This window comes from Musca autumnalis, unplaced genomic scaffold (assembly GCF_047663935.1).
Source record: "Musca autumnalis isolate F117 unplaced genomic scaffold, ASM4766393v1 scaffold_2, whole genome shotgun sequence".
NCBI lineage: Eukaryota > Metazoa > Arthropoda > Insecta > Diptera > Muscidae > Musca > Musca autumnalis.
In genome coordinates, this window is record NW_027411755.1 from 254264795 (window position 1) to 254287042 (window position 22248).

Consider the following 22248-nt stretch of genomic DNA (forward strand, 5'->3'; position numbering starts at 1 on the left):
ATTGGCCAACAGATGTACTTTGGCTTAAGTAAGCATTTTAAAAACAATGCCACAACTCGCCAAACAAATGCTCTGTTCCTTTACGTGCCTGAGGTTACCATTTCTTACCATTTTTAACCTGTAAAGTGTTCCCTTACTTTTAATAGCATACAATTTATATGATAGCAGTTTACCACTTTTACCATTTTCTGCCACTGTTACCATTTTTAAAAGTAAAGGAACAGACAAAAAAATAACGCTTTACAAAACACTGATACTACCCGTGGTGATGTATATTTCCGAAGCCTGGGTACTTGCGCAAGCAGATAAGGCAGTGCTTGGCGTGTTTGAGAGAAAAATTCTTTGAAAGATCTACGGACCAATCTGCGTTGACGGTGAATATCGACGTCGTATGAACCACGAGCTGTATCTGCTATACAACGACATCAATATAGTTAAACGTATCGAGATCCAGCGATTGCGTTGGCTAGGCCATATAATAAGAATGAGTGATTATGAACCCGCTAAAAAAGCGTATAAATTCTAGCCACATGGTGGTGCACGCAGAATTGGCAGGCCAAAGAATAGATGGCGCAAACAAGTGGGTGAAGAGATGACAAGGCGCGGTATTCCAGAAAGCGAAGCTCTAAACAGAGAGAATTGACGATCTTTTCTCAGTTCGGTCTATGGAACAAATGTTCTGTAATGGGCCAGCTAAGTAAGTAAAGTATTCTGTGTGGCTAAAAAAGTTCTTGTATGGCCGTAATATCAGATTATCGGATATCGAATAAACTGGGCCTTCTCTTTCAACAGAGTGGGCATTCCAGATACAGTTCATAGTTGCCAACAACGCGGAGTTACTTTAAGATTTCTTATTTGTTTTTGTCATAATAAAACATGTTGCAAAGATTTGGTTACCAATCCGACTTCTAAGCCCAAGTTTTTGGTGACCGAGTTGTGGAATATTGTACATTTGGGTATGGTAATGAGAGACTCCCCACCATTTTGGTAACTCCCGTTTCTTTAAAATGGAAGTGGAGACATATTTAGTTACAAAATTTGTCATTTTTAAGTCAATTAGGGATTTCGCTTGGTATCCATTATCACCCAGCTAGAAAATATCCCTTAAAAATTGCTAAAAGTTCCCACCTTTTGTATATTCCAATTTTTCCTCCATATCCTCAACCAATTGAAACGTTAATAAAAAGTCACAATTATTTACATAATTATTTTTAATAAATAATAATATTAAATTTATTTTTGATATTCTTCACATAATATTTGGTAGAATTTGTTGTTGTTTTTATGTTGCTTTTTTCTCATTTGTTTGGGTTTATTTTGTGTGTTTGTTGTTGTTTATTATTATTATTATTATTATTATTATTATTTTTTATAAAAAGTCTCTTTTTATTTCTTGTATTTTTTATTTTACTTTTATATATTTTCTTTATTTATTTATTTTATTTTTATATTTATGGACTTCGGTTTTTTTGTATTCTTCTGTTTATCATCTTTCTCCTTTAATTGCAAACACTTATCCATTCTTCAACATGACATTCATCGCATTCCACATTGCAGCACCATTGAAATTTACAATGACAACGTTCGGCACGACGTTCCTTAACTAAGCTATAACCACGGCCACAGCACAATGAGGTGCAGCCATCACTTAAAGTACTATTGCGATTACATTTGCGACCCACTGTGCCTGTAAAGAAAAAAATAAAAAAATAGTTAAAATTAATAAATAATTTAGGGAATGGACAATTTATGCAAAAATATTTTAGAACTGATATTTTGTTGCATTAATTATAATGAAGTAAAATGGACCCTGAAAAAGTTTTGTCATATGAATTGAACACTATCGACATCTATGGTGGAATATGAGAACTATCAAAGCATGTGTATATTTTTGGAATTTGTAAGTGTAGACATAAACCGCACTGCATTATCGACAGTAGCAAACCAATCAGTCAGTTTAGTTTCGCCGTGCGGCAAAACCAAACCAAAACACCAAAACACATGAGAAAGAATGTGCAGCACAATAATTCTCAGCTGGAATAGAACTACTAAAATTACTATAAAAACCGTGGTCTACGGGAGTAACTGTAAATCAATTGCTAACGGAACATTTTTGAGAAATTTTTTACATTTTTTATTGGCAAGCCGGCCAGCTATTTCGAAGCTTGTGTTGTTCTAGCGATATTGTATGGTATTTAATTAGAAATTATGTAGAGACATAAGTCATTGGTGAGTTTTGATAAAGTATAATATCAAAAGCTATTGTAAATAAATAATTCAATAAATAGAGATCTCAAGGATACAAAATAAGCCATAATAATCCATAAGTATTTCATATTAACCTCTTTTGTGGGTACTTATTTGAAGTATATCAATGGTATTCAAAATTATATAAATGTCTTCAAACCACCTCAAAAGAACCAGAGACAATTTTCACATTTTGGGAGCATGTTATACATACATTGCCGTTGTCAGGAAAAGAGCCCTAATTATTCCACTGACAATCAACACAGTCTTCACAAAAAATCCATAAGTGTAGAGAATAAATTTATAGAGTTGTAACAAAATTTACAAATAATACAAAAAACTGTAGGGATATGAGCGGGTTCACACCTTATAAGTATTGACATTTCCTAGCAGGTTCCACAGCTGTAAGGATGAGGTATCTAAAGGAATATTGATGGACACTTGATCTAATTTTAAGTGTGGTGATCGTGCCAACCAGCAATTTCAGTTGCTCACCATAGAATTTTTTTGCAAATCATATCAGATTGCGAGAAAGGAAGACTGCTACCAACGTAGAAGAAAGTCATCGTTGTGAATTTACCCGAAAATGGCGACTTGAAAGATTGTAACAACTGGAGTGGGATAACCCTGCTCGACATCATATACAAAATTCTAGCAGCCATAATACAAAAAAAGGGAATTCAAAGGCAGGTAGAAAGCATTCTGAGAGATGAACCAGCTGGCTTCAGACCAAAAGAAGCTGTGTTGGCCAGGCCAATATCCCAGGAGCCATAATAGAATAATCTATAGAATGACACATCCCCTGTACATACGATTCATCGACTTCAAAAAAGCATCCGATACTATCAAACGAGCTGCCATATTGGAAGCATTGAGCAAAAAGGAAGTACCCCAGAAAATAATCCGAATAATAAGAGCGATGTACGAGGATGCAGAGCTCTCAGTTCTTAACAACAGAAACATAAGCCAACCGTTTTTCACCAAATGCGGGAGTAAACCAAGGATGCCCTCTGTCATCCCTACTGTTCACAAGAGGCATAACATGAAGTCTCTCACGACAACTCGAAGACTTAGATTATGCAGATGATATCTGTATACTCTCTCACAAGAGAGACTGGCTCGCAATGTTGGATTAAAAACTAATATTGATGTTAATCCAATATCATGTTACAAGGCCAAGCAATTGAATATATGTCGATAGCTTCTGCCATCTAGATAGCACTGCAAAAACGAGTCGTAGTGCAGAAACCGACTCGATCAGTAGGCTAAACAAAAGAACAGCAGATTTCGGACGACTGCAAGATGGGTGGAGAGTAGGGCATATGACTTTTTGACGTTTTTTCTCAAAAATAATTTCCTGTAGTGCGAATGAATGAACTTTTGTCTACTAATGCCTAAAGTAACGTTCATTTCATTTTAGTATAAAAAAAGGTTCCGCACAAACCACTTTGAATTTTTTTTTGAAAAATTCTATCAAATTAACTTTTTTTTCATAAAAAATTATTTCCTGTTGCTCGAATGAATGACCTTTTGCCTATTAATCACTAACATAACTTTTATTTCACATAAATATTGAAAACGGTCCCGCACAAATCACTTTTATGTTTTATGATATATGAAATAATGTTTTATATAATACTAGCAAAGTTAAATATATAAAACAAATGAACAATATATAATATAAAATGGTGGAAACATTTTGTGTACTAATACGTACCACTTTAGTTCGATTTTTGTCACGCCTACACATCAAGAGCAATCCACATTTTTTGAGATATTTTAATTGAGGTTCTCAGCGGAAATACGGCCTAACCCAACAACCGCCATCCTCATTTCTAGCTCTATCTGTTCCCCCAATTATAGAACTATTTAGTACTTAACATGTAAATATATACATACGAACCTCCTCCTATTATTTCAAAATTCTCATTACACAATAACAAATTGTACCAAATCCTGTGCCATTTACAACTTTTTACGTATATTTATGGCACATATTTCTTAAATCGGACGTTATAAGCAAATGATAACAATAATCTTAATTCCAAATCTCACGAATCCAGATCTATCCGTTCATCCAATACAAAATTGTACCATATATGGTATATATGTATACATGGAACCATTTCGTACCCCTAAGTGTACCTAATTCCACATTTTAGGATTCGAGCGCTATAATTTCACCTAAATCCTAATTGTACAAAATGTAGTACTTTTTGTAAGCATAAGTACGCATTTCTAAAACTAAGTACGCATTTCCAAAACTAACCCCAACAGTAATATTAACTCCAAAATTCAAGATTCCAGCTCTAACCGTTCGCTCAAATCCAAGTTGTAGCATATCTCAATCCTACACTCCAACAGTAATATTAATTCCAAATTTCTTGACTCCAGCTCTACCCGTTCGCTCAAATCCAAGTTGTACCAAATTTAGTACCGTTTAGTACTTTTCGTACATATAAGTACGAATTTCCAAAACTTCATCAATCCTACACCCCAACAGTTATCTTAATTCCAAACTTCAAGATTCCAGCTCTAGCCGTTTGCTCAAATCCAAATTGTAACAAATTTAGTACTTTTCGCGCTCATAAGTACGAATTTCAAAAACTACTTCTATATCTCAATCCTACACTCCAACAATTATCTTAATTCCAAATTTCTTGATTCCAACTCTATCCGTTCGCTCAAATCCAAATTGTACCAAATTTAGTACTATTTAGTACTTTTCCTACCCATAACTATAAATTTCCAAAATTTTATGAATCCTACAATTCAACAGGTATTTCAAATTCAAAATTGGGGATGGCAGCTACATCAGATCACCAAAATCCAAATTGTACCAAATTTAGTACCATTTAGTACTTTTCGTACCCATAAGTACACATTTTCAAAACTACCTCAGTGCTATGTTCAAACGATAACTCAAATCCAAATTTGGTTCCATTTAGTACTATTCGTATCCATAGTACGAATTTCTAAACCTACCTCTATCAACACTTCAACATCAATTTTAATTCCGAATTTCACGATTCCAAATTTATCCTATCACTGAAATCCAAATTGTACCAAATTTAGTACTATTTAGTACTTTTCCTGCCCATAACTACAAATTTCCAAAACTTTATCGATCCTACACTCAAACAGTACTCCTTATTCCAAATCTCGGGTTTCCAGCTATATCCGTTCACCCAAATGCAAACTGTACCAAATTTGGTACCATTTAGTACTTTCGTACCCATGAGTACGAATTTCTACAACTACCTCAATCCTACACGCCAACAGTAATCTTAATTCCAAATTTCAGGATTACAGCTGCATCCGATCACAGTAATCCAAATTGTACCAAATTTGATACCATTTAGTACTTTTCGTATCCAAAGTACGTACTTCCAAACCTTCCTCTTTCAACACTTCATCAGTAATCGTAATTCCGAATTTGAGGATTCCAAATGTATCCGATCACATAAATTAAAATTTGGTACCATTTTGTACTTTTCGTACCCATAAAACTAAAAATTTCAAAAACTTCATCAATCCTACACACCAACAGTAATCCTTATTCCGAATCTCTGGATTCCAGTTCACCGTTCACCCAAATCCAAATTGTACCAGATTTGGTACCATTTAGTACTTTTCGTACACATAAGTACAAATTTTCAAAACTACCTCAGTGCTATGTTCAAACAATAAGCTTAATTCCGAATTTCAGAATTCCAGATACATCCGATAACTCAAATCCAAATTTGGTACCATTTAGTATTATTCGTATCCAAAGTACGAATTTCCAAACCTACCTCTATCAACACTCCAACAACAATTTTAATTCCGAATTTCACGATTCCAAATGTATCCCATCATTGAAATCTAAATTGTACCAAATTTAGTACTATTTAGTACTTTTCCTACCCATAACTAAAAATTTCCAAAACTTTATCTATCCACACTCCTTATTCCAAATCTCGGAATTTCAGCTATATCCGTTCACCCAAATCCAAATTGTACCAAATTTGGTACTATTTAGTACTATTCGTACCCAAGAGTACCAATATCCACAACTACCTCAATCCTAAAGGCGAACAGTAATCTTAATTCCAAATTTCAGAATTACAGCTGCATCAGATCACCGTATTCTAAATTGTACCAAATTTAGTACTTTTTGTTCCCATAGGTCCGAATTTCCAAACCTATTTCTATCCAACACTCCAAAAGTAATCTTACTTTCGAATTTCAGGATTCCAAATGTATCTGATCACCCAAATCCAAACTGTACAAAATTTGGTACCATTTAGTATTTTTCGTTGCCATAAGTACGAATTTCCAAAAGTATCCCAATCCCACACTCCAATAGTAATCTTAATTCCAAATTTCACTATTCCAGCTCTATCCGATCACTTAAATTCATATTGTACCAAATTTGGTACCATTTAGTACTTTTCGTACCCAAAAGTACGAATTTCCAAAATACTTCTATCCTACTCCCCGACAGTAATCCTAATTCTAAATTTCAGGATTCCAGCTCCATCCGTTCCCCCAAATCCAAATTGCACCTTATTTGGTACTATTTAGTACCTTTCGTACCCATATGTACGAACTTCGAAAACTACCTCCATATCTCTAACCTACACTCCAACAGTAATAGTAATTCACAAATTTCAGAATTCCAACTTTATCGGTTCGCACTAATTCAAATTGTACCAAATTTAGTACCATTTAGTACTATTCGTACACATGAGTGCACATTTTCAAAACCACCTCCTTGTATCAACTCATCTTCCTAACCTTGATTTGCATTCCAAATTTCAAGATTTTAGCTCTATCCGTTCACGTAATACCAAATAGTACTAAATTTAGTAACTTTTCGTACACTTATAGTTCGAATTTCCAAAAACCATTTGGTACACCTTTCTAACTCACCATCAGTGAACCTCATTCCAAATTTCAGAATTCTAGCTCTTCGCGTTTGCCTAATACAAAGGGTACCATATTTAGTACCTTTTAGTACTTTTAGTACAGTTCTAGTTCGAATTTCCAAAAATCCAGCCTTATCTGACACCTTCGGACCAAGAGTGACCCTCACCCAAAATTTCAAGATTCTAGCTTTAGCCGTTTAGTCTGGGCGTTGATTATCAGTCAGTCAGTCAGTCAGTCAGTGAGTCAGTGAGTCATCATTACTGAACTCTTTTATAAGTATAGATAAAATGATATATATGTAATAATAGGACGATAAAATAGTGAGAAACCAACGGTTATGTCGCGTGTCCTTATATCTTGTTTTCAGTTAAATATCTGCTTATACTAACATAACAAATTTTCAAAAGTTCTGAATAGTAAAAAATTTAAAAGCTTTTTGTGTGGAAGCTTTTTTCATCGAATCACTTTATAATTAAGATTTTATGTAATTCGAGGTAGAAACTCATCACGCCATTATAAAGGGAGATGAGGTTGTAAACAAGTCAAAACCCTAGTTGAGAGTATCATATATATAGGATAACTAAGCTTAAAATTTTCGAAGCATGTATAAAATCGATTCTGCTAAAAGTCAATGAAACCTGGATTGTGTCTAACACCATCACGCAAAAGCTACAAGTATTCATAAACAAATGCCTCACGATCATATGCAGGATATTCTGGTCCAAACCCATAAGTAACACAGAGCTGTGGAACCTAACGAACCAGAAACCTATACAAAAACAGATTAAACGTGGGAAATGGAGATGGATTGGTCACACCTTAAAAAAATGTTTATGCCATAACCAGAATGATGATTGAATGGTATTCCCAATGATCACGAAATAATGGTCGACCAAGAAACTCCTGGCTAACAATATACCAAGAACTAGTCAAAATAACCTTACGTGGGAAGATGCAAAAACAACAGCAACTAATCGAGTAAAATGGTGACGCTTTGTGGAAGCCAAGAAAAAATGTCCACCGGAAAGTTGGGTTCTATTTGCGACTATTGTGATATCTTCGTTGTTTGACTACCTACGACATCCTACTTTACATCGATATTTTCTACTTTAATTTTCAGGTTTTGCTTTATTGAAGCTGAGATATTCGCTTTGGAAAAAAAAACTTTGACTTTTTCTCTAAATAAGTGTTCCTCATTCCGACCCTTAAATATTATCCGACCATCACCAAAATATGTTTCTTTCCCACCGGGACCCCTATCAGTGCTCAAAATTTGGTGACGATCCGATCAAAATTGCGACCTGTAGCGTGATTACAAGGCTTAGACGGACGGACACACATAGCCAGATCGACTCAGCTCGTCGAGACATTAATTTTGGTATATATAAGTATGGGTCTACGACCATTATTTCGATGCGTTACAAACTTTTTGGTCAAAACCAACATATAATGCCCACATGTGGTGTAGCGTATAAAAAGGTCACTCACAAAACACTTTGATTTTTTTTTTGAAAAATTACTATGAAATGAAAATTGTTTCTTGAAAAAATATTTCCTGTTACACGAATTGCCTATTAATAACTAAAATAAGTTTTATTCCATTTAAATGTTGAAAAAGGTCACGCACAAATCACTTTCAATTGATAATATATATGAAATAATGTTATCTATGATGAGAAACAAAAGCTTATGTCATTTTGGTTATGTCGTGTAACTTTAAAGCTTGTTTTGAGTTATATATGTACATATGTGCCTGAAGTGACTCCAAACAATTTTCAAAAAAGCTTATATATAAAAACTTTAAAAGCTTTTTGTACGTGAACTTTTTTATCGAGTCACCATATAATTAAGATTTTATCTAATCTTAGGTAAAAGCTAATGAAAATATGATACAGGGGTACGTGTTTGTAAGAAAAGTCATAACCCTAATCTACATATTGTTTCGAGACACTCTCCACCTCCTTATTGATTCAGTCCTCCCCATTTCTCATAATTTTTTCTAGGTTAAAGAACGTATATACACTTTCATAAAGAGGTACATGTTTTTGACCCAGAGTTTCGCAAAAATGATGAGCAAGATAACTCTCGAAGAGAGTAAACGATTTGATATATTCTTTGCACATCACAATATTTCTACCAGACATAGATAAGGTTCGAATATGGCTCACTTCTTCGGGTACCACACAAATTTTCAGAAAAGTGCGAAAGTTGTTTCAGCAGCATGACCATACTTCCTGAGAAAATTGCTCGCTATGTGTACAACAACTTTCGAACCGGAATTCTTTGCATTCTATGAGGAAATAATTCTCTAGAGGAATGCCGTAACTTTTATCAAAACAAATTATATCGTTGTAAAATAAACAAAGGGTCAAGTTGTTAAAAAGTTACTGAATATGCCAGGCCCACTGAATGACTTATTGTTGCTCCCCGAATAAGTATGTATTTCAGTTTCCAATACCAATAGGTGTGCAGTACTGGAGTTAAATAAAATGAGCTTACACCTGGGAAGTTTTTGTGGACTCTGAAACTACAATGTTCATAGAGGAAAAAATAAACAAACAATCACCGGAGCGCGTTTTAAACAAATCGCGGTCAACGTTCACATTTTAGGTTTTTTTTAGGTTTTCACAATTTTGCTGAGAAACCACAAGCCTTATCAAAATGGAAATGCAAAAAATGTTATAGCAGTGAAAATTCTCTACAAGATTGTCCTGTACGATATTATCGTAGGTTTTGCCATTTTTGAGATATAGAAGTTCGAATTGGGACAATTCACTGACTGTATCGTCTCCTTATAAAATAAAATATCTCAAAAATAGTACAACCTAGGACAAAATTATCTTGTAGAAAATTTTCACAGCTAAAGGTTTCTTCTAGTCCCATTTCGATAAGACTTACCGTTTTGAAGCAAATCGTGAAAACAACAAGTAAAAAAGTATCAGTCGGCTTTGCCGACAGAGATATACCCTCAGCCTGTATGGATTGAAATACTTTTTCCTCCCAAAAAAAAAAAAACGTATGTATTTAGGGGGGTCTTCAAAAAAATTGCGGGGATATCTATAGATAGGGCTATCCGACGAAAAAACATAATATCGCTGTAAACAGGACCACTAAGAAAACCTTCGGTAAAAATGTCCAAAGGGTCCTCGAACCACACCAAAAATGTTCAACATTTGTGTGGGTGGTACCACAAGGATTGGACAGATATGGCCCAATTTTGAACATAAATATCGACAATATTCAGAGATCTAAAGTTTGGACCAATTCGGTTGCTACGTCTATGAGAAATCAAGAGTACCAGTTTAGCGAATATTTTCGAACTTTTGGTGGGGGAGGTACCCGAAGGCACCACCTTCGAATTTCATCTAATATTTGAAGAAATAGTATAATATTCAAAGTGTTGACGAACGCAGTATTCGGTTCGAGCTCTCCAGGCACTACATGTGGTGCCATAGGGGTTTTTTACAACTTTCGGGCTGTTTTTTCAAGAGGTGTGGACTTGGCCCTGAAAAACTTTTACTGCCGTAATTGAGGCAGCGAATGCAAATCGCTTCAACAAAAATCAAAGTGATTCGAGAGCAGGTCTTAAAGTGAATTTATCCGAAATTGTGTGTGGGAGGTACCCGAAGGAGTGGACAAATATAGTAAAGTATGGACCAAATCGGTCGGTTATCGTGCGCACAATTTTTCCGAACATTTTTGAAGTTTTGTGGGGGAGGTACCTGAAGAAGTGGACCGATATGGCTCATCTTTGACATTAAACTATGTTTACACAAAATGTATGGACCAAATCGGTTACTCCCTCCAAGAGTTATCGTGCGCACAAATTTTCGGAACATTTTCGAACTTTTGTGGGGGAGGTACCGGAAGAAATAGACCGATATAGCCCATCTTCGAACATAAAGTAAGTTTGGACAAAGTATTACGAAAGCCAAATTTTGGATCGAATCGGTTGATCCGTTCGAGAGTTATCGTGCGCTCCAGCCAGACAGACAGACGGACGGAATTTTTACGAGCACATCTACGATTTTTGGTATAGAGGTAAAGGAAAAAAATCCGGTTTCAAATCTGCTCGCGTTCACGAAATTGGCCAATGCGCGCAAAAGTTATTGCGGTTTTTATTCTCATATAAAGAAAAAATATTTAAAAATATCTTTTTTGTTGTTATGAGAAAATTTATGCATAAATCGTTAACAGCATTTCATAACTATTCGTAGATGTTTAAATAGTTATTAAATTTATTATTATTTTCGCGGAAAATCAACAAATAATACAAAAATTTTGAAGTAAATCCAAATTATCCTATCCCAGAATCCGTACAAACCCTCAAAAAATAAATTAAAGAATATATGCGGAATCTAGACAATGCGTAGAAAAATATGATATTAAATTTATAGAGATTGGGTACATAAATTGCATATTATAGCAACAACAAAAGAGAAAAACTTATTGTTGGAAAATATTGTTGAAAATATTTTTTTGGTTTGATTCTAGAAATTAGAAAAAATATTTGGGAGTTCTCACTCTATTTTGCTAAAATCCCATAGAATAATGAATGTGTACTGTTAAAACTTCATCAAAAAATATGGTTTACCATCGCGAGAGTTTAACTGATTACTGTGATAACTTATAAGGGTAGGAAATTAAGAGTTATATTGAAATTGCAATCATTCAATTAATATTAAAATTAAAAAGCCTGTTATTCGCGAATTAGTTAAAGTCGGTTGATGCGCATCCGTTTTTGGATACAGCGAATCAATCTCTTTCAAAATTTATGCACATTTCGATGTTTCACACAGGGGCAATTGTGTGCCGCCACTTCCATCATACACTGCAAAAAACCTTAAAGTTGGTAAAAGTCGCGCAATGTGCATACGATTTTGATGCGCATCCGGTTTCATCAGCGCCTATCAAAAATACGTCAAAATATACCAATTTTAATTAGATTCTTCAAGAACCGCGGATGTGCCTCCACATTCAATTTTTTGTGAAAGACCCATATTACTCGCGTATCTCTTTTCTTTTATGACACGCGTTTTCGCAAATATTATAATTATATTATAAAGGATTCCATTTACTTAAAAAAATTTCAAGAAAATCGCGGTTTAGTACGCGGATTTGTCGAAATAATTTTTTGCTGCTTTTCCTATTTTCAGGGTATCTATATCCGCGGTTTTAGTGGATGGATTCGATCGCGGAAGGTCTCATTAGATCCGTCGCGTAAAAAACTAAATTCACGCGGGGTACAAAGGAAATTGATTGCACTTGTAAATTTTAAACGCAACAAATAGGTTTTTTAAAAAAAATCACGCATCAAATATTGGCCTTTAGACTCTAATTACTAGGATGCTGTAAGGAGCACACTCATGAGATATGCATTAAACGACGTAGAATCACGAGTTTTATAATCCTAATGTGAGTTTTGAATATTATCTTGTTGCGCGTCCGAATTATTAAAACAATTCAAAAAACCCCGAAATTCCGGCTTCAAAATGTCAGCATCAATTTTAGGTGGATGCAGTGGATATATCGAAAAATGATACACTAGTATCATATTGCCCATGATGTATTCTTTGAGTCTTTCTTTGGGCATATGTCTATAAAATGTAAGGTTAAGCCTAAAATCGGAAGGGATCATAAAAAATCTTGTTGGCTTCAACCCATTTTTACCTATTTTTCTACATTGATGCCAACACAGCTTCCACGTAAATTAATTTTAATGGTCGACCTTACGGGATTCCTCCTAAAACACTTCAGTTTAAAGAATGTATATCATACTATATAGAATATGTTAACAGTTCGCGAATTCTCAAAGGGTGAAACTCGGATTCATCGATTGTAAAAAATTTTTGTTTTTCGCCATATACCCTCGTTAGCATAAATGCTGAGGGTATAAAAAAATCTAAAAATGTGACCTGAATCTCTATCTCTCAAAAACGATAAAGCCTGGGAACAAATCACAACAGTCGATCCCCTAGAGAATTTTCACAGCTACAACATTTTCTTTAGCCCCACATGCGGTTTCCAAGCAAAATCGTGAAAACCCAAAAATTTGAACTTTGACCGCGATTTATTTAAAAAGCGCTCCGGTGATTTTTTCGTTTTTTGATTTTTCTCATCTATGAACATTGTAGATTCAGAATCCGCAAAATCATTCCAGGTGTAAGCTCCTTTTATTTAAAGTTGGTTCAACTCACGAAGTTTACTTGTTGCACTGGTTCTTGGTTCCGTGATTCGTTCGTTTCCTCTATTAGCTTGCTTTCTGCGATTCGCTCGCTTTGTGCGATTCGTTCAGTTCCTACAATTCGTCCGCTTTCTCGACTCTTTCGCGACACAGACTTCTCCTCTATTAAAAAGGGTGACCTAACAGAATTATTTCTTTACTATAAACTGTAACACATTCTATCCATTTACTATGTAACAATTAACCGACCGACATGCAATATTGTAATTGAAATCAATTAATTTTTATTTGCATTATAAAAAAACAAAGCATATAATTAATGTAATTTTATAATGGCCATTTTAAATAAATTAATTAAAATTTATTAAACGTTCGATTGTCAGTCATGTCTGGGTGGCGAGTAACGTTTCACCACTTCATTATTCGTACGTGTTTCGGTTTTGGGGTGTCATGCTTACAAATGTAAAACAAGTTAAACAAAGATTCAGACAGTGGTGATGAACTAGGGAGTACTCTACACCACTTTTAATAAACCATTTTTTTGCTTTGTTTTAACTGTTCGGAATTTCTGTATAGCTCGTAATTCGTCTATCAATAACGGACTTCTCTCAGGGAAAACCTGTATTTATGGTTTTAGGAACTGTGTTCATAATATGCATGAATGAAAAGAAAGGCAGAGTACTTCCCTCTCTCTCTCTCTGTATTTATTGTTTTAGGAACTTCCCCCCTAGGTAACTTATTTTTGTTCGTTCGTCTATATTTGTAATAATTTAGGCATCCGTAGCTCAGCTCCTAAAAGACATACATACCTAATTTTTCGTATAGCCGTTCCATATATCGTCAAGAATTCCTTATTTAAAAATCAGCGCAAATGTAGAGGCGCAAAAACAGGGTGTTTGTCTAAGAATTTAGTTCCTTTGTCCGTTTCTACACAGTAAAAATAGTACATACATATTATGAACTCTGTTCGTAGAGTGTTGCCAATGTTCATATTCATGCATATTATGAACACATTTCCTTAAATGATAAATGTTGGAATCTGATGGATAAGAGGGAAAAGGTGTGAAAGTGAAGATTGTACCGATAGTTTTCAGATTCATGCATATTATGAACTCGGTTCCTAAATTGGTAAATACCGATTTCTCCTACTAAGGAGATAGAGAGTATGAAAATAAATTTTGTGAGTTTTGTGTTTTTGTGAAGGATATTATTTTATGTTTGAATTTTTTATTGACACCAACAAAAATCTGGTCTTTACTGTTTCAACTGAATTTAAGAAATTTGGTAGTAAAATATTACCTTTATTTTTAACCTTTCGTAAAACGCTCGATTTTCATGCATTTGCCTTAAACCGACCATCTATTTCCCCACCCCAAAGTGTGGCACAGTAGGGTATAGCAAAGAAACATTAACAACAAATTGCATTTAATATTTTTTTAATAATAAATATGAACAGCAAGTAGCTGCAACAACACAAACCAGACAACAAGTTATAAAAAATATATAATTTTTTATTAAATAATTAACACTTTTTAACTGCAATCTGTCAATTTGCAACAGCATGAGTTACGACTTTGTTTTTTTTTTTGTTAGCTGTGCTTCGATATTGAGATGCAATTTGGTTGGCGTCTGTCCGAATATCCGTGTGCCCATGTCGGTGATCTATGTGCCATTTGAGCCTGCCTGAGTATATGGGGTGTGTAAGCAAACGAACGAACGAGGAGCGTGTTAGTCTGTCCGTGCCGAAGACTAGGTGAGGCAGCAAGGCATTTGATTGGAAGTCTAGCGTCATTACGCTGATGATGATGATGACCATGGTGGATGGTGGTGGTGGGACGTGTTCTTTGGTTAAAGCCAAAAGTGTTGCTTTTTTTCGTTTGTCTTAAAACGGCGACGATATTGCAACGTTATTGAAAGTTTCAATTTGTCGACCACCACGCTTAAGCTTAAGCGTTTGGTGTCTTGTAGAGTTGGGCAATCTAGTTCCTAGTTCCTTGTACTAGTTCCAGAGCGTATGAGTAACATCATGAAATATAACGTGTGATAGTAAGTATACGCAGTTTGTTCAAAGAAAAAATGTGGGCCATTGGAACTGCGAAAGGAACTAGATAGTTCCAAATAGTTCCTTTGGCACAACTCTAGTGTCTTACGACGGTTCGTTCATTTGCCATTTTTTGTCGCTTGCTTCTTGGCTGGATGAATATACTTACAGATATATTGTAACAGATTTGCATATTTTATTAATAAGATTGTCAATTAAGAAGTGTTTATTGGCATGATATGACCAGCCGATCAGCAAGCAGACAAACGACCAGGCCGTGCCGGCCCGACACATTCGCTGCAGACTCTCTAAGCACGTTTAAGCTGTATTTCTTTTTTGTTTTTGTTTCAATTTGCAAATTATTATCGGACATTGTTAGTTGCAATTAATCAGTTTTGCTGTGTGGTGGTGCTAATTGGGAGGCGTTGTTGTTGAAAAGTTTAGCACTGATATTAATTGAAAGCGGAACACAGTGGTCCCCTCATGTTGTTAATGTTAATTGCACTTGATTACAAGCGCAAGTAAGTTTCTAAAATATTGAAAACGGTTTTGGAAAGAAAAGGGGACAAACCTAAGAATTCTATAAGAATACTCTTTTGTTCTTCTTATAGAAGACTTATGATCTTCTTGTAGAAAACTAACTGATATTCTATAGAAGACTAACTGAGAATATCATTTGGTTTTCTATAAGAAGACGTCTTCTTATAGAAGAACAAAAGGTCTTCTAACAGCAGTCTAAATGGTCCTCTTATGGAAGACCAAAGGCTCTTCTTGTAGAAGACAAGATAGTCATTTTATAGGATCGCCTTATAGTAGAATACCAAAGGGTGTTCTTTTAGAAGTCCAAAGGGTCTTCTTGTAGAAGACAAAAGGGTCTTCTTGTAGAAGACAAAAGGGTCTTCTTGTAGAAGGCCAAAGGTTTTTCTTATAGAGACCAAAGGGTTTTCTTATTGAGACCAAAGGGTCTTCCTATCGAAGACCAAAGGTTTCTCCTATAAAGACCAAAGGGTCTTCTAATAGAAGACCAAAGGGTCTTCCAATAGTATACCAAATAGTCTTCATATAGGAGAACAAATGGTCTTCTTATAGGAGGCCAACAAGGTCTTGGTATAGAAGACCAAAGGTATTCTTAAAGAAGACAAAAAGTCTTCTTAAAGAAACAAAAAGTCTTCTAAAAGAAGACCAAATTCTTATAGAAGGCCAAAGGATCTTCTTATAGAAGACCGAAGGGTCTTTTTATAGAAGACCGAAGGGTCTTCTTATAAAAGACCGAAGGGTCTTCTTATAAAAAGCCAAATGGTATTCTTAAAGTAGACCAAAGGGCCTTCTTATAGAAAACCAAAGGGCCTTCTTCTCATGGAAGACCAAAGGGACTTCTTACAGAAGAACAAAGGGTTTTATTCCAGAAGACCAAAAGGTCTTCTTCTTATAAAAGATCAAAGCGCCTTCTTCTTATAGAAGACCAAAGGGTCTTCTTACAGAAGATCAAAGGGTCTTCTTATAGAAGACCAAAGGGTTTTCTTCCAGAAGACCAAAAGGTCTTCTTCTTATCAAAGGGCCTTCTTCTTATAGAAGACCAAAGGGTCTTCTTACAGAAGATCAAAGGGTCTTTTTATAGAAGACCAAAGGGTTTTCTTGTAGAAGACCAAGGGTCTTCTCATAAGAAGACCAAAGGGTCTCCTCATAAGAAGACCAAGGGAAGAAGTTGTCCAAAGGGACTTCTTACAGAAGAACAAAAGGTTTTCTTCCAGAAGACCAAACGGTCTTCTTCTTGTAGAAGATCAAAGGGCCTTCTTCTTATATAAAACCAAATGGTCTTCTTACAGAAGACGAAAGGGTCTTCTTATACACGACCAACAATTCTTCTTATAGAAGAAAAAATTCACTTCTTATGGAAGACCAAAAGGTCTTGTTGCAGAAGTCCAAAGGGTCTTCTCATAGAAGACCAAAGGGTCTTCTTATAGAAGACCAAAGGGTCTTCTTATAGAAGACCAAAGGTCCTTCTTATAGAAAATCAAATGGTCTTCTAATAGAAGACCAAAAAGTCTTCTTATAGAAGACCAAAGGGTCTTCTTATACACGACCAACAATTCTTCTTATAGAAGAAAAAAATCACTTCTTATGGAAGACCAAAAGGTCTTGTTACAGAAGTCCAAAGGGCCTTCTCATAGAAGACCAAAGGGTCTCCTTAAAGAAGACCAAAGGGTCTTCTTGTAGAAGAACGAAGGTTCTTCTTATAGAAAACCAAATGGTCTTCTAATAGAAGTCCAAAAAGTCTTCTTATAGAATACCAAAAATTCTTCTTATAGAAGAAAAAATCACTTCTTATGGAACACCAAATGGTCTGCTTATAGAAGAACGAAGGGTCTTCTTCTTTTGGAAGACAAAGGGGTCTTCTTCTTATTGAAGACCAAAAGGCTTTTGCAGAAGACAAAAGGGTGTTCTTGTATAAGGACAAAGGGTCTTCTTATATAAGACCATAAGTCTTCTTATAGAAGACCATAGGGTCTTCTTATATAACAACAAAGGGTCTTCTCATAGAACAACAGAGACCAAAGGGTCTTCTTATAGAAGACCATAGGGTCTTCTTGTAGAAGACCAAAGGGTCTTCTTATAGAAGGCCAAAGTGTCCTCTTACAGAATACAAAAGGGTATTCTTATAGAATACCAAATGGTCTTCTTATGGAAGACCAAATGGTCTTCTTATGGAAGACCAAATGGTCTTCTTATGGAAGACCAAATGGTCTTCTTATGGAAGACCAAATGGCCCTCTTATGGAAGATCAAAGGGGCTTCTTATGGAAGACCAAAGGGGCTTCTTATGGAAGACCAAAGGGTCTTCTTATGGAAGACCAAAGGGTCTTCTTATAGAAAACCAAATGGTCTTCTTCCAAGGGGTTTTCTCGTAGAAGGCCAAAGGGTTTTCTTGTAGAAGGCCAAAGGGTCTTCTCATAGAAGACCAAGGGGTCTTCTTATAGAAGGCCAAAGGGTCTTCTTATAGAAGACCTAAAGGTTTTCTTGTAGAAGGCCAAAGGGTCTTCTTATAAAAAACCAAAGGGTCTTCTTATAGAAGACCAAAGGGTCTTCTTATAGAAGACCAAAGGGTCTTCTTATAGAAGACCAAAGGGTCTTCTTATAGAAGACCAAAGTGTCCTCTTATAGATGGCCAAATTGTCCTCTTACAGAAGACCAAAGGGTCTTCTTATAGAACAACAGAGTGTCTTCTTATAGAAGACCAAAGGGTCTTCTTATAGAAAACCAAAGGGTCTTCTTATAGAAGACCAAAGGGTCTTCTTATAGAAGACCAAAGTGTCCTCATAATAATGGCCAAAGTGTCCTCTTACAGAAGACCAAAGGGTATTCTTATAGAAGACCGAAGGTTCTTCTTATAGAAGACCGAAGGGTCTTCTTATAGAAGACCAAAGGTTCTTCTTATAGAAGACCGAAGGGTCTTCTTATTGAAGACCGATGGGTCTTCTTATAGAAGACCAAATGGTCTTCTTATGGAATAGCAAATGGTCTTCTTATAGAAGAACGAAGGGTCTTCCCATAGAAGACCAAGGGCCTTCTCATAGAAGACCAAAGGGTCTTGTTATAGAATACCAAATGGTCTTCTTATGGAAGACCAAATTGTCTTCTTATGGAAGACCCAAGGGGCTTCTTATAGAAGAAGGGTCTTCTTATGGAAGACCGAATGGTCTTCTTATGGAAGACCAAAGGGTCTTCTTATGGAAGACCAAATGGTCTTCTTATGGAAGACCAAAGGCGGCTTCTTATAGAAGACCATAGGGTCTTCTTATAGAAGACCGAATGGTCTTCTTATGGAAGACCAAAAGGGCTTCTTATAGAAGACCGAAGGGTCTTCTTATAGAAGACTGAAGGGTCTCCTTATAGAAGACTGAAGGGTCTTCTTATAGAAGGCTGAAGGGTATTCTTATAGAAGATTGAAGGGTCTTCTTATATAACACCGAAGGGTCTTCTTTTAGAAAACTAAAGGTCTTCTTATAGAAGACCAAAAAGTCTTCTTATAGAAGACAAAAAATTCTTCTTATAGAAGAAAACTTGCACTTTTTACGGAAGACCAAATGGTCATCTTATAGAAGACCGAAGGGTCTTTTTATAGAAGACCAAGGGGAATTCTTATAGAATATCAAAGGGTTGTCTTCTTATAGAAGACCAAAGGATCTTCTTCTTATAGAAGACCAAAGGGTCTTCTTATAGAAGTCCAAAAAGTCTTCTTACAGAAGACCAAAAATTCTTCTTATAGAAGAGCAAAAATTCTTCTTATAGAAGAAAAAATGCACCAAAGTGTCTTCTTCATATAGAAGACAAAAGGGTCTTCTTACAGAAGATCAAAGGGTCTTCTTATATAAGACAAAAGGGTTCTTCATATACAAGAACAAAGGGTCATCTTGTAGAAAACAATATGGTCCTCTTATAAAAGTCCATAGGGTCTTCTTATAGAAGACCAAAGGGTCTTCTTATATAACAGCAAAGGGTCTTCTTATAGAACAACAAAGAGTCTTCTTATGGAAGACCAAATGGTCTTCTTATAGAGATGAAAGAGTTTGCTCATAGAACCCAAAGTTCTTCTAATAGAAGACTAAAGGGTCTTCTTATAGAAGACCAAAGGGTCTTCTTATAGAAGACCAAAGAGTCCAAAGTGTCCTCTTACAGAAGACCAAAGGGTCTTCTTATAGCAGATCAAAGGGTCTTGTTATAGAAGACCAAAGTGTCCCCTTACAGAAGACCAAAGGGTTTCTTGTAGAACAGCGAAGGGTCTTCCTGTACGAATTTTACTTAAATTTTAGAACTGTATTCAACTTACCCAAAATATCAGCAGATGGATCTTTTTCACAAAAATTCGGTGATCTTTGGTAGTAGAAGAGAGATGTCTCTAATTTACGGGCGGATCGTTGAGCATTTTTCTCGGTATTCGATTTGGCATTGGAGGGACGTTCATGACGCTCGCCGGTGCGTTCTCCATTGCCATTGGCATTGTTGGATTTTTTGTTGCGTGAACGTTTTAGCACGACAATGGGTTCGCCATTACCCAAATTCGATTGATCGACCAGCAAGGCTCGGCGAAATTGATGTTTCAGGACTTTGCCAACAACATGGAAATCTGGGGCAGATTTCCAGCAAGTTTTCAATTGGCAACTGCCCGACATGCCATGGCATTTGCAACGGAATTCCATGTTATTGGAGACGGCCTGCAATTTAAGAAATAATTGATTAGTTTAGTTTTTTTCAATCGGGGTCAAGGCCTTCCTAAGGACTTACAATTCTTCCAGCATGATTATTGTGTAGATTTATTTTTGATTGTATATCTCCGGCCTTTTCACGACAATCAAGAAACAATTTGGAGAATTCCACACCAAAATCCATGTTATGCGAACAACCACCCCATTTCCAGCGGCTGGCAATTTTTGAGCGTTCATATTTCTTCTCATCTTCGGGATTTAGAATTTGATTTGTCTCCAGATATTGCAAAAACAGTTTCTTTTCCTTGTCCAGGCTTTGGCGGAGGTTTTTGTTAAGGGTTTTGCGATTCACCGATGGATCACAGCCACAGGACATTAAACGACCTTGGCTACAGGCTCTTGCCACACTGTGGGCCACACCGGCAGCTGAGATGGCAAAGGCAAAAGCACTCTCACGATAACCTAAAATGAAAAAAGAGAAAGCCAATTACACATTATCGAAAATATTTCACAGAACCGCAAAATCCAATATTCCACTTGGCCTCCGAGAAACCAATGAAAAATGCAATTTCTTTGTTCATTGCCACCATCGAACAACGATCGGACAACGTAAAAGGAAAATGACCTTCTGGAAAATCTCAAGAATGTTTCATTACATGTGCCATCACCATCCATCCAACTGCCGTAGCATCAGCCAAACAATGAAAGTCAAACGACAGTGTCAGGCCGTAAACTTGAGCTTTTGTACTAATCTTCCCTTGGCCGGCCATAACATTTCCCATGGGAATTGTTTCACAGCATTTTTGTGGCCGACAACACTTCTCCACACAACGAACGACGGACGGACGATTCCCTTTGAAACCAACTGCTGCATACGCACTCACACACTCGCGCGCTCACAAGAGCAATAATGCAGATTTCAGTTCTGCTGATCCCCGGACCACTACCGACCCGTGGTAGTGGTAGCGGACATATTTCAGAGCAAGTGTGACATGCCGTTCATTCGTGGCTTAACATGTCCTCCAATGATGTCGTCGCTGTTTTTTTAATAGTTGCAGATTTTTAATAAGATTTTTGTTTCGATTGTTGTTGTGCCGTGCGGAGTGTTGTAGTGTTGTTACCTTAACTTATGCAACAACACTCAGTAGACCTGTAAATGATTGGCATTTCACTTTTATTTTGTTACGCATTCTTTGTCCAACTAGCAATGCAGTCAGACTGTCAGATAGTTAGCCAGCCATCCGACCAACCATCCATCCATCTCTTTTATATCTATGCGGATAATCATAGAGATTGAGAACAACATCAGTTCCGAAGGACAACTAACAACAGTGTCTTGTGTATCATTTAACCGAAAAAACATTGTCATTACAATGGTAAAATTGTTGTATACTGGACACCGACACCAACGCAGCCGACAGTACAGTGGGTCAAAGAATATTCTTTTGATGGCTTTTTTTAAGGTGGTAATTACAGAAAATTTGTGACCGCCTGGCTATTTAATTTCTAAACAAAGTTTCGAGAGGTCCCCCTCTACTTTATTCGACTGTTCTCTTTTTCTCTCTCGGCTTTTATCTCATTTTAAACATTTAGCCATATTTCACATTCTACGATCAAAAATGTGCCTCAACAAATAATGGTTTTGGAACACAAGTGTCTTTG

At 36.0% G+C, this 22248-nt stretch overlaps 1 protein-coding gene across 2 annotated transcripts in view; it reads right to left on the reverse strand.

The window, feature by feature from the left end:
- Positions 1-1269: 1269 nt before the first annotated feature.
- Wnt10 (Wnt oncogene analog 10) overlaps positions 1270-22248 on the reverse strand; it is a 127886-nt gene continuing 106907 nt past the window's right edge. Inside the window, exons 4-6 of one of the 2 annotated variants that reach the window (XM_073966411.1) lie at positions 20666-21048; positions 20211-20595; positions 1270-1687 (exon numbers count right to left, since the gene is read on the reverse strand). In XM_073966411.1, coding sequence (XP_073822512.1) covers positions 1500-1687; positions 20211-20595; positions 20666-21048 — 956 coding nt within the window. In that variant the 3' untranslated portion in view covers positions 1270-1499. Of the gene's footprint in view, positions 1688-13355; positions 13503-20210; positions 20596-20665; positions 21049-22248 lie in introns of those variants that run through there. The other variant, XR_012410088.1, reaches the window with a different exon arrangement.